The 12,968-nt window shown below is 40.6% G+C and overlaps 2 protein-coding genes across 2 annotated transcripts; both read right to left on the reverse strand.

The window, feature by feature from the left end:
• Positions 1 to 922: 922 nt before the first annotated feature.
• Positions 923 to 3,583, reverse strand: myf5 (myogenic factor 5). The gene is made up of 3 exons (XM_034225960.1): positions 3,035 to 3,583; positions 2,021 to 2,093; positions 923 to 1,567 (listed from the first exon to the last, which is right to left on the reverse strand). Exons 1-3 carry the CDS (start codon positions 3,479 to 3,481, stop codon positions 1,260 to 1,262), a joined length of 828 nt encoding a protein of 275 aa, XP_034081851.1. The 5' UTR covers positions 3,482 to 3,583; the 3' UTR covers positions 923 to 1,259.
• Positions 3,584 to 7,854: 4,271 nt separating this feature from the next.
• On the reverse strand, positions 7,855 to 9,520 carry myf6 (myogenic factor 6). Its single transcript, XM_034225995.1, has 3 exons — positions 8,943 to 9,520; positions 8,300 to 8,393; positions 7,855 to 8,220 (listed from the first exon to the last, which is right to left on the reverse strand). The coding sequence occupies exons 1-3, from the start codon at positions 9,456 to 9,458 to the stop codon at positions 8,111 to 8,113; spliced, it is 720 nt and encodes a 239-aa protein (XP_034081886.1). The 5' UTR covers positions 9,459 to 9,520; the 3' UTR covers positions 7,855 to 8,110.
• Positions 9,521 to 12,968: the final 3,448 nt, after the last annotated feature.

Below are 12,968 nucleotides of genomic sequence, written 5' to 3' on the forward strand. Positions count from 1 at the left end.
AAAAATATAACAATGCTTACTTGGCATGGTCAAAGTCATGATGCAGTGTGACACACACCCTCCCCCTCAACTACTTAGAGGCCATTTGTTCCTTACTCTGGTGTTGATGGTATAATCTAAGGTGTTAATGATGACTTGCATTTGGAAGGAAAGAACAAACAGGTACACAAAGTGTTTCCTCCCCCTAAACACACTCCCAGCAGTAACAATTACAGAGAGATGGTCAAATGTGAAGAAGACAAGTGTGTTTTACACTTTGAAACTGCATTTTTTTTCCATACATTGTTTGTATGTTTTGTTTCAATCCTTGCTGTGGTTCAACATTTAAATACAAAAATATATAAAATACCGTTTTGGACTGCTGTACTCATCATACGCAAATGTGTCCAAGGATTCATAGTATAACTTCTACCAGTTTCTGTGAGATCTCCACACCTTGTGAACTGGACCCGTCACATGATGGAGAACTTGACATTTTATATTAAAAGAGACCGTTTTTGGCTCTAGAATATGCTAATGAATAATTAAGCTATTGTTTTGAAAGCAGATAATGCATCTTTCAACTGTTTTGGCCCACTATACTATTAGTAATGAGTGCAATAATGATGGAAACTTCTATAATTATTAGATAATGTGTTTCCAATGTGTAATTTCATTAAAAAACAATCTACTCCACAGTGGTAGTCACCAGTTGTGGTGGGTGTTTCCATGTCAATTACTGCTTTATTGTATTGCTATTTAACTATATTTTATTACGGTGTCCTTAAAGATTTCTTGTTTTATATTTTATGTATGCACCACGACATCAAGTCAAATTCCTCGTATGTGTGAACCTACCTGGCAATAAGCCTGTTTCTGTTTCTGATAATTGTTACAAAGAAACAGAAGAAGAGGAATTTAAAAAATACAAATCGTACAAAGGTTTATATAAAACAGTAGAAAGATTTAATGTTCACGACAACATGGAAAGAAAGACATTAAAATTGCTTAAATACCACTTCATGTTGGAATAATACAACATTACATTAACTGTCATAATTAAATATGTGTCACTGGGTATAATAGCATGTATAGATTAAATGGGCATTTACAATACATATTTACAATCTCATGTACAAATAAAAGCTGCTTGCCGCAGGTCTTCAGGTTCAGCTGAGTGTCCTTCAGATTTGCACAGAACAAAAGTTCTTATCTATTATTTCAAATGCAGCTAGTGTTTGGGGAAAGCCTGTGGCAATATATCCACGTCAGAGTTTTCTTCACAGGACGTGGTACACGGGCCTGGACCCGGGGCTCTCCGGCGTGCAGGGCTGCGAGTCGGAGCTGCCCGGAGAGAAGGTGGAGGAGACGTCTCTCTGCAGGTCTCTCTGCAGGTCTCTCTGCAGGTCTCTCTGCCCGTCTCTCTGAACGTCTCTCTGCACGTCTCTCTGAACGTCTCTCTGCACGTCTCTCTGCACGTCTCTCTGTGCCGCGGGGCCACAGCCGGACCCCACCGAGGACAGGCGGTCCACGATGCTGGAGAGACACGCCAGACTGGAGGCCCCGGCTGATTTATCGCCTAAACTATCTGTTAAGAGGAAAACAGAGGACACAAGTTTTAAAAAACAAACCCAAAACATGTTTTTGATTTATAAGTTCTATCATTTTTTGTGTATTTTATAGTATACTTAAACCATGGTGCTTTACGCAAAGTAAAACATGCATTCTAAATAATCTTCCCCTTCCTTATTTATTTGTATATATTTTAATTGTATTTTCACTCATTTATTTATTTACATTTTCTTTTTATGTTTTCCTTTCTTTGCATGTCTTATACAGCAGAATTGGAATGAAAAGGAAACACAGACCAAAGTGTGAACATGTATAATGAGACTGAAACTGAATTGAAAACTAATAAATAAATAAGTAAAAAAATAATAGTAATAATCTAGCATTCAGGAATCAGGTCTTTAAGGCACTATGCTTTCAAGATTTCATGTCGTATTAATTTCAGGAGGCTGTGCGAGTCAAAAGGTCTTACCGTGCTTTGCATACGAATAGCTGTTGCTGTAGTTTGCATTCAGATGCTGCCACAGTGGACTGTTGCTGTCAGCCTGTAAGGAAACAAGGAATATACCCTTGAGTTATTGTTGCAAAAAGAAATGATGCATTATGTTTTCTTAAATATATATAGGGAGTATATATGGAAAAGAAAGAAGTGGGAAAATATGCAAAGACAACCAATGCCCTTCACAATATTCTAGACAGGCTAATAAATCCTGAATTCCAAAGTTATGGGCTTCTTTATTTCACTTCCACCTTAAAGCCGAAGTGGCAGTATGACTCCTTCCTCTGAGCGGCTCTGAGCGTGCCGAATCGATTGTATCAGTGGAAGCAACACCAGTTTGTGCAAGATGACACTTTCTCCTAGTAAATCTGCAGAAAATCCTGGCAGCGGTGCAGAACATGCAGTCAGGATGGAATGCAGAAAAGCGCCCAGGTTTCTTCTGCCAGACTTCAGTAAGGTGGATTTAGCTCGGTTTATTAGGGCTATAAAGTGTCCGGTGGTGGGAAAGCCATTACTCCATCCAGCTTGATAAGTTATTTTGTATTAACTGATACGCTGTCACCTTCAGACTGTCGGAAAGAACAACTAATTCAACCTGACCTTTAATAACAAGTAGAGATAGCTTCTAAGACTGCAGATTTGTATATTAAAGAACTATAGGGGAGTATGACATGCATGAAGAAGCATGGTAATTGAGGTCTTGGGGCAAAACAAGCTTGTTTGATTAATAGGATTCTGAATTGGAAATCCAGGCCTTTTTTGGAAATGAAATACTCTACATGGTAATGAAAAATGGCAACATGGCTTAAACGTAAGTCTCTTTGGCCATCAATAACAAGCTTTTCAGGTGAAGTTTCTACAAGATAAAGTTCTGTCTTGCATGAAGTTGTGGATATGTATTTCCCTGCCTGACATTGGATTGGTTTCAAAGCCGAGACTCTGCACTTCCAGATGTTTGTAAGAAGAGGCTGAACATGTGGTTCTTACCATGCCGTCAGAGCAGCTGGACAGCGGGCTCCCGGGCTCCGAGCTGCTCCCCCCAGGTAGGCCGTAGTAGTTTTCCACCTGCTCGTGTAGCAGCTCCTGCAGGCTCTCGATGTAGTGGATGGCGTTGCGCAGGATCTCCACCTTGGGCAGGCGCTGGCTGGGGTTGGCCGAGGTGCAGCGCCTCAAAGCCTCAAAAGCGTGGTTGACCTTCTTCAGCCGCCGGCGCTCTCGCATGGTCGCGGCTCGTCTGCGGTCCACAAAGTTGGACTTGCGCTTGCAGGCCTTGCAGGCCCACTGCAGGCAGTGTCCCGGCTGGTGAGGGGCCCCGGGGATCCTCACATGCTCATCCTCCTCAGAGCCGTCCAGCTCCATGCCGGGGCCAAACTCCAGGCTGTCTGGAGAGGAAGCTTCGTCGTAGAAGACCTGGGATGGTGAGAAGACGTCCATACTGGCTGAAGAAAGGAGTGTGAGTGGATGGAGATGACCGCAGGAAGGAGGGTAGAGGAGTGGGGTGAGAGAGAGGAGACCTCTGAGTGATATGAGGGGTCTGTTGCCCTGGGCCCCCCTTATATGCCCCCAGGCCACAGCCAAGGGCCCACATTGGCCAGATCTAATTACCATGGCCCAGCCAGAAGGCAGGCTGGGGTTAGCTCAGCTCCCTCCCTGCCCCATCCCCAGCCCACTGCCTGCACCCCCCAGTACCCTGCAGAGTTTCCCACATCTGCACTTAATGGTGTTTTCCTACTCATCACCACTCTCCCCTTCCACCGGCCCAGCAAGGCCACGATGAACACAATGCTCGGGAATGTTTCAGGAGTTTTAAGCACCACATGGTCTTTAAGTGAAGAGCTTCATTTTCGCTTGATTTATCCATAACCGTCCTCCATGCCTCACATCAAGGCTGACGGTGAAAGTGACACTTAGTTATGAAGACGTACATTTTAAAGAGCGTGTTTTGTTTGGTCAAACAGTGCAGAGAAAGAGGGTGAGCACTTGTAGGAGTATGCAGGGCCAATTTTTACGGTGGAGACAACAGCGTTGCAGATGCAGCCCAGCTGCAAAAGAAGGTGTAACATTTCAAGCCCTGTGAATTCACATTACAGTGGTAAGCCCCCTCTAAACACCCCAGCTCATCACTGGAGGTGTTGTGTGAATGAGGCGATCCCTGTTTGCCAAAGCTCATTAAAAACAGTAATTACACAATCGACACCACTGCCCAATTCCCTGCACCATTTTGCCTCAGAGGACCAAATTTCAGCCATTAAAAGTTATTGACACAATTCAGGAGCTTCAGTTCGGAACAACAGATGGCCATTATGGTGCAAGAGTTTTATTTAAGTAAAGGACAGAGTGTTTAATAAGAAATAAGGAATGGAATGTTTTTTATAGTGCAGAAATTTCAGCCTGATGGTAATTTGTTCCCTTTTTGACAGAATTTAAATAAGCATGATTGAATATTTAACATGTCTGCAGTGCAATTGAAAGCATTTTGGGATGTTTTAGGCTTTTATTAAAGGTACTTTTCTTCACATTTGTAAAAAGATGTTTAAAATATTGGTAATTTAAACCCATAGAAGAGTACTGTATATTTAACGTTATGTGTAAATGCTCATTTACACTTAAACGTGAGATTCATAAGCTTTCTTCTGAAACAGATGACATCTAAAAGAAGCTGGGTTTTATTTGGAGAGCAGTAAAGAGTTAAACCTCTCATATCAGTTGAGATTCAGACTCACTCACTTTTGACATGTGATTCTATTAAATAATGACTCTGGAGTGAAGTTAAATGAAATCTCTATTTTCAGAATGACTGTCTCAAAGAACAGATTGTCAGACTGAAGGGGTTTTTCTTTTTGCAGATCGACCCTGACGAGCAGACTGTTTTAGGTAATGATGTTGTTGACAGCTTACAAGAATACAATGCGGATATTTCTCACAATGTGTCAAAACGTTTGGCGAGCCCCCTTCTCTGGGAACTGCGCGCACCTAAGAAAACACCAGTACCTGCTGCTGCCTCTGAATTGCCGTCGGAGTTTGGATTAGCCACAGCTGAAGAAGACATCGGCGTATAGCTGCTGAGAAGATCAAAGCCCCTGAGGCTGAGAACAACGTGGACGATGAGAAAACCCGCTATCAGACGATAGATAATTGAGGCTGTGGTTAGATTGGCGCAGCACATGGCAGTTTTTGGCGCAGTGATCGGCGGTGCTGGGATCTGTGCGCACTGCTGGTCTCTTGGGAACTATCTGAGTTTGCTTTTTTGTTGTTGTCAGGGGTCAGAGACAGAGTTAAGTGAAGGGCAGGAGGTGATCCTTTATGTCTATTCCCCTCACGTCTGAAACCCTTATTTCTTCTAAACGGCCTCATGCTTTGACGTAATATGCTGTTTGTTTGGTGCAACCGTAGCCCCCTGAAAGAAAGGCAATTTATTACTTGGATTCCTGCTAAATAAATCCTCCTAGTGACATTAAAGCCCACATTGAATTGTTTATTTTAACAGCCAAAATACTGCTGCTGAAATTAGTTTTAAGATGTTGTCTGCATGGTAAAACTAATATATTTACAGTCTTACAAGGAAAGTTAGTTATGTTAATAAATGTTTAATGAAAAAACATTTGTCGTAGCTCAGCGGTTGTTAATGCTATTTCCCCACCCATGAAAAGTCAATTTTCCGTTCCCCTCCATAATAAATGAAACAAAAGACCTTTTTGAGTGGCAACAGCATTTGTTTGGCAGAGAGCAGAAAGTGTTCTGCCAGCTCTGCTGCAGGGAATCCTTTCCTGCAGGATATTCAAGGAAAAGCCTGGATAAATCAAAGTTTTCAGCCTCAAGGCTTATCCCCCTGTCCTAACTGCTCGCCTTTCATCAGCTTTGACTTTTAAAACATAGCCTTCACAGCCAAATGACAATTATATGGTGTCATCAGTAACACCGAAATGCCTGTAAAGTTAGACGAGAGAACGTTGGGATTCGGAGAGGGAGCTATGGAGTGGAGGCTGAGGGAGCAAACATAAGGATATGAGGGTTCAAAACATATTCTCAATAGCACAAAAAGCTTGTTTGTGTCCAATAAGTCAACAAAGTAGTGTACTTGGCAGTAAAAAGTAGACACACTGAACCAAACACTTCTTATTGTTGATGTTAGGTCTACAGTCGAGGTCAACTGTATAAACGGATATTGAATTAGCAGATACCTATGGAGCAGTAAAATGCAGTGCAGTAATACTGCTATCAGATTGAGTGAGTGGGCAGGAGCCCATTAAAATCACATTACTATTTAGGGGTATTATGTGTCGCTCTATAGGATGTTTGGTAAAAGATATGAGTAGTGTTGAAAAGAGACATAAGGATTACTGTATGTTTTTCAGCTGGTAATGAGCTCTGTAGAACAAGCATTTATATTATTTACTTGAAAAAGTTATACCAACGCGAATAAGAAAAATGGAAAAGTAGATAATTGTGCACAATGGCCCTAAATTGTTGTTTTATTTTCTGATAATTTTTTGTGATTCTTGGATAAGAGAAGTGTATAACTCTCGAAAAGGGAAACAAAAAAAACATAAGGTGCATTTAAAAAAAAAAATAGGAAAAACATTTTAAATGGAACGTATACATTTTCAAATCATAAAATAAATGTGTAAAGGTAACCTTATAATCTGTGTCGAAACACATCTCGTGTCTCAAGAAACATGCAAGTGTCACAGTGTATTTTAGACATTTCCCAGCTGTGTGTTCTGTGCAGCATGTTGGCATCCTTAACCAGTCAATCAACACACTTTTAAAAACACAGAAAAGGGGATGACCTTCATATTTAAGTATGGTTTGAACTCTCCCCCCGTTCTTTGAAATAGCCTTCATTTCTCCTTGTTGGATTTTACATTGAAGTCTGATAAACACGACACATGTGTGACACTTTACATGGACACATGTGTGTTTGCAGGCCTGAGAGATGAGGCAGCGTCCCAAAGGTCAACCGGGGCTTTGTGTCGTCCACAGAGATCTGAGGGAGACCAGCACACCCCGACATCATCAACAAACGCCCGCCTCTCATGTCAATACACGACAAACAAGACTCAATGGATTCCCATGCCGTTAGCTTTGTGTCACGCAATTTAATAGCTCGCATGTAAACGCTTTGCCATGTGATGACGAAGCAAGTGATGATGAATTAAGACCCAAAGGCTCAAATAACTTCTTTATCCCAGCAGGCTTTGCATTGAGCCTGCTGCCCAGATTTCCATGTACCAACATTTGATAGCAGAGCAGAGGCACGCTGTGTTTGGAGGGGACTCGAGTTACTGTTGTGGGATCAGTGCTGCCGGAGGCCAGTCTGAACAAAGAGAGCCAGCCCGGCAGCAAAATATTGCAGGGTAGTTTAAGCAGATTTTATGGACTTTTAATAGCCGTGAATGCTGGGGGAACTGGAAGACCTTGAACTGGTAATGGGCTTTTCTTTCTCTTTTGGTGTAAAACAGAGATACAGTGAGGGGTAGAGTGATCTATTATTCGTTAAAAAGGGGTTTCAACACCATTTTTGCCAAGGGAAAAACTTTAAACGTGATTATCGTCATTATGATTGTGATTTTGGACATTTCAATGGTTAAAAGCATAAGGAATTATTCCCCCAAAATGTATAACTCCCCCATGTTACCACAAATTTGGGAAAAAAACTACTGTTGAACAAAAAAATCTTAAAATCAAAAGGATATGGCTCCCATTTACTTGAATGTATCAAGACTATTCTCCTACTTAGAGTTCTTTCTTCACCATTGTGGCATTTCTCTTAAAGAATGAGATACAGTTGTTTAAAGTATTGCAAAACGTTTAATTTATTGTATTGGTCAGTTATGTACAAATATTTAAATACAATAGCTTTCGTACAAGAGTATCTGCTTCTGAATATAAAATAAATAAATCTAAACATCACATTATAATAAAATATGTACACATGTGTTGCTCCTTATGTACAAATGAGGACTACACAACAAACAGAATAGCTAAATATAGTGGAAATAATTTAGGGATAAATAATGGAAACCTACAATGTGGTGTCTAGTCGAGGTCTTTGCTGATGTGTCAGTTTTCTGACACGTTCTCGCTGAAGTTGACTTTGTCTCCATTGGTGATGCTGTTCACAATGGAGGACAGACGCAGGAGGCTGGAGGAGGCAGAAGGCTCGCTGGATCCTGAAAATAAAAAGAACATTGACTTAGACTGCTTTCATTTATTTATTAACAGTTTATTGTAAGTGAAAATGATATGTACCTTCTCTCTGGTTTATCATTGGGACAGTGGAATGATCGGCAGAGGTCGGCCACGAATCTGAAGACTTTTTCCAGCGACCATCATGGTTTTCCATCTGCAAAATCACACATCACATGTTATTCATGTAGGTTTTTGATAGGGTTGTATTAATAATAGTAATAATAATAATAATAATAACAATAATAATAATAATACATTACATTTATACAGCGCTTTTTCTATATTAAACATCATACTTAAAATAAGTAGTAAGTACATAAGTATTTCCTCAAATAGGCATTTGCCTAACTGAAAAACACCCCAGAAACTGGCTTTATATTTTATTACAGTCAAAAACCAAGATAAAAAAATAAAAAAATGAGAACGAGATTAATATCATTGGAGGGAATAGGGAAAAATTACCAGAAAAATTGGCCAAATTTAACACCAGGGACCTCCTTACTTATACATGGATAAGAATATGGTGTCACTTAGATATTAACATGCAGTAAACGGATCATCATGTCATTGAGGAATATTATAGGGCTGTTACAGATACAATAAGCACATCATTAAGTTGTCATTTAAAAGTCATCTGAAAACGACAAGCTCACTCATAGGAATACCATGGTAATACTGTGAGGATTTCAGAGTGAAATCTTACACTGTGTTCTTTGAAGTTGTGGGATGATCCGTTTTGGGGTTTCTCCTGCTCGTCCAGGGTCTGCAGCAGGTCCTGTAGCCTCTCGATGTAGCTTATGGCGCTGCGTAAAATCTCCACCTTGGGTAGCCTCTGGTTGGGGTTTGGCACGGTCTTCCTCTTCAGCACGTCGAAGGCCTCGTTGATCTTCTTCAGCCTCCTCCTCTCCCTCAGAGTGGCGGCCTTGCGTCGGTCGGGCGGCGCGGACTTCCTCTTGCAGACCTTACAGGCCCACATGAGGCACTGACCGTCACAGTGCGCCCGGAGACCCGGGGGCGCGAGGACATGCTCTTCCTCGCTGCTCTCTCCCCCGGTCTCGGACGGAACATTATCCTGGCCCGGGGACAGCGGGCTGTCATTGCCGTTGTAAAGTGGAGAAACCCCGGATATGTCCAGGTGCTGTAGTGGTCCATGATCCCCTTCTTCCAAGTAACGCAAATCATTGAAAAGATAAGGGTTGGTCTCAAAAAGGTCCATCATATTGTTGCTGCCCTCTCTCTGTTTTGACAGTGGGACTCTGGCATTTAAACAGAGCAGCCGGGACACAAGTCACCAGGCTTATATATAGAATGTGAAACTCTACCCAACACTTTGGCTGTCACACTGCATCAAGCAGTTTTTTTTTTCAATGGCTCTTTACAACCAAGTGACTTTGTGCAGGAAATGCATATACATTAAGGCCGCCAGGAGCTATTGAAATATCACCTCAGGTTTCATGACAGGTGCTTCAAATATCTAAATCCAGACAAAATGGCTGCAGAGATATTTCCCTGCGCTGTCACTGAGAAAACAAAAGACATATTACTATTGTTCCACAGATAAGGAATATGCTAATATCCATGTGGTTATTGGTGCCACTTTCAACTAGAAAACACTGTAAGAGGTTTGAACTAAATGGATTTATAAATGCCTTTTCTAAGATCAGACACTTGAAAGAATACGTTTTTTTTACATGGTGTCTTTTATACATCCTCCAGCACAACTTCTTAATCTCCTATATGCTAAATATAAAAGTGAGATTTATTAAAACAAGTGCGGCTTTTAGCAGACTGACTAAATATAAAGAACTTACAACTGCCAATAAGTTCTAAATAAATTCACTTTCAGATGCCTTGAGGCTCATTTCCAGAATTTCTGTTGATTAAGAGCTAAATTAATCAACATATGCTGCAGGAGGAGGATGTGCACCACTGCACCAGCCAAATGTATTAACCACCTGTCAGCCTGTGTTTTAGCCTCTTTAGTCCAATGTTTTGGTTTAACGGTTATGATTCAGAGCAACTAATCTTATCAGCCGGCAGCCCTTGAAAACCAGGCCGTACACTTCCTGCTCAGCACCAAATGATAGAGATAAAGATAACTGGATGTGTCAAGAATCAACTCCTCTCTTATAAAATCACTTCCCAACACAACTATTGGAGGCCATTAAAAAATCTAACTTCATAAGATAATTGTTATTTAGAATGCAATTTCAGTGTATGGAACTGTATTTTTTAGAACACAAGCCTGAATTACAAAGGTAATAACATATCAGTGTTGTGATCATTCCCACTGCCACAAAAGGCCCCAAAGAAATCTCATAAAAGTGACACCTAACGTTTCATCGCAAAGCCCAACATCTTAATTAAGGTAAAAGTCATGCCTTCTGTGAGTAAAACATCATTTACAAACAGAAGCCGTAAAAACCTATACACATTTCAGTCGTTTTGTGCCTGTTTTAGCCGGTGGGAATGGTATGTCCGATAGTAACGGGTAGAAAACTCAAATATAAATAGATTGGAATGTGCAGTGTCAAAACAGCTTTGTGAAGCACATGCCTAAGATGTTATAAATAGAAACGTGGCTCATTCATCTCAGATTGATAAAAGAGATTGATATATAGCCTGGGGCATTTTTGCCTCAACCTGAAAGATCTACAATTGGAAACTTCACAGAAGGGAATGTGAGAGATTCCTATTTTTGTGTGACTGCAGTTCTACTGGGGTTTTACTTTTACCCCGTCCCCTCCCCCCTCCTCACCCCCGGCTTCTGTTACGTTGTTGTGGAGTCACAGGGGTTGTTCATCCTCTGACAGCTTGTCTGAAATACTATAACCAGTCAACATGGTATCTCCAAGTCATACTATTAATATCAGCCTACTGCTTGTACTTTCCATTAACAGGTATCATATGAATCATAATTACTTCAATATCCAATGGTGTCATAAAGGCTGCGAAGCCCTAATCACTAACAGTTATATAATTAGTCCTATAGCTTCACAGCTTGATCTGACAAAATGGCAAATTAAACAATTTCATTTTGCGTGTTACACTTTTGGTTTCATGTGTTATTTGACACAACAGAAACAAAAGACTATTAGAGCAAGTGCTGAAGAAGTGTGTTAACGTATATAGTGCAAAGAGGCTGTTTGTGTCTCGTGCAAAACCAAAAGTCCACGGTTGACTTATTTATGTCTTCTACTTGACTTAAATAAAAACGTACAAACACATTATGTCTAACGATTGCAGCATCCCATTCAGATGAAGCCATGTGAGAGCATGCTGACTGGCTGCTATGGCATAGAGACACTTCAATTGAGCAGAGCTCTAATTAGCCTCATTAGCTGCACCTGGTCACAATGCTTGCTGTGACAAAGCTTTATTTCCATCACTGAGGTTCTTTTCAGCCAAACTGATTGCTAAATATATATTTCCACAATCATTTTTGACTTGTCATTTCAGGGGCCAACATGCACAGAAATTAAGATGTCAAAACTACTGAGTTGTAGTTTAACATTCTTATGAATATAATACTGAACATTCACTGTTTGTGTTATGCTCTCCTAGAATATCAGCTTTCAGCAAAGCATCAGTAACAATTTTATGTTTATGTTTTGGTCTAAAAGCGTAGCAAAGTGTGAGCTGTCGTACACGAGCACTGGTAAATCCTGCATTTTATATCCCCCAGTCCACTAGGTGCATACATATTGTTATTGATTACTCCTGTGTGTTTCCTGCTGAGTCAAACACAAGCCCATAGTAATTCTGTCTCGGAATTTCTGTTCATGACATTTACGTTTTTTCAGTGTTCAGAGCTGCAAAATTGTAGCTTTCACACACTGCTTGGTTGATTTGTGTAAGCTGATTTCAAAAGACCAGCAGATGACCTCACATGAAAATGTCAGATAATGTTAACATTTTAACCCTGATTACAATAAATAAATATGCTGGTATTCCTTCTGAATATCAATGTTAATTTAATTCCCAGAACACAGACACCTTGTAAAAATGCAGTATTGACTTTTTTTTAAATGTTCAAGATATGTGTATTCATCAAATACTGAGAGAATCTCTGAAGGTTTTTTTTTTTTTTCACAGAAGGGAAGTATCTCCTCGGGAAGCCATGTGTGCAAAAAAAAAGCTTTTATTATTGGCTTGCTGTTTCTGAGCTTGCCATGCAGCTGAAATAATCAGCCTATGTACGATAGAGAAGAATGAGTGTGTGTGTAAGTGTGTGTACAAATGAGGACCATTACGTTTTCTCGTGTGGGAGATGTTGGAAATTCAATGCGTTCTGTCAGGTAAAATAGATTTTGCCTCATATCAAAACAAAATCAAATAAAAAACTAATGCTGCATTCCCTGTCACTTTCTTATTTTCATGCCAACAATTTGTCATGGTGCAAATAAAAAATGACAACCAATGATAAATGAACAATCCTCCAAGATGACTTCTAAATACAATTGATGTCAACATTATGCCTGACTTAATACTATAATCACTGAGTTGAAATAAAGAGCATTTCTCTGAGATGATTGGAGTTCTGTCCCTGCTGTGCCCTGGTCGTGTATTCTCTCTCCGGGGCTACTGTGCATCCTGAACCGGACCATAAATTCCCGTCAGTGTCAGGGGTTGACGCTTCAGCTGTCAGGAAGAATCATGGTATAGCCTGGGTAGAAACTCAAACTACATGATCTGGCTTCTCAGGCGAGGAGGCGGAGTCGGCATGGAC

The sequence above is a fragment of the Gymnodraco acuticeps genome, unplaced genomic scaffold, assembly GCF_902827175.1.
Source record: "Gymnodraco acuticeps unplaced genomic scaffold, fGymAcu1.1, whole genome shotgun sequence".
Taxonomy (NCBI): Eukaryota; Metazoa; Chordata; class Actinopteri; order Perciformes; family Bathydraconidae; genus Gymnodraco; species Gymnodraco acuticeps.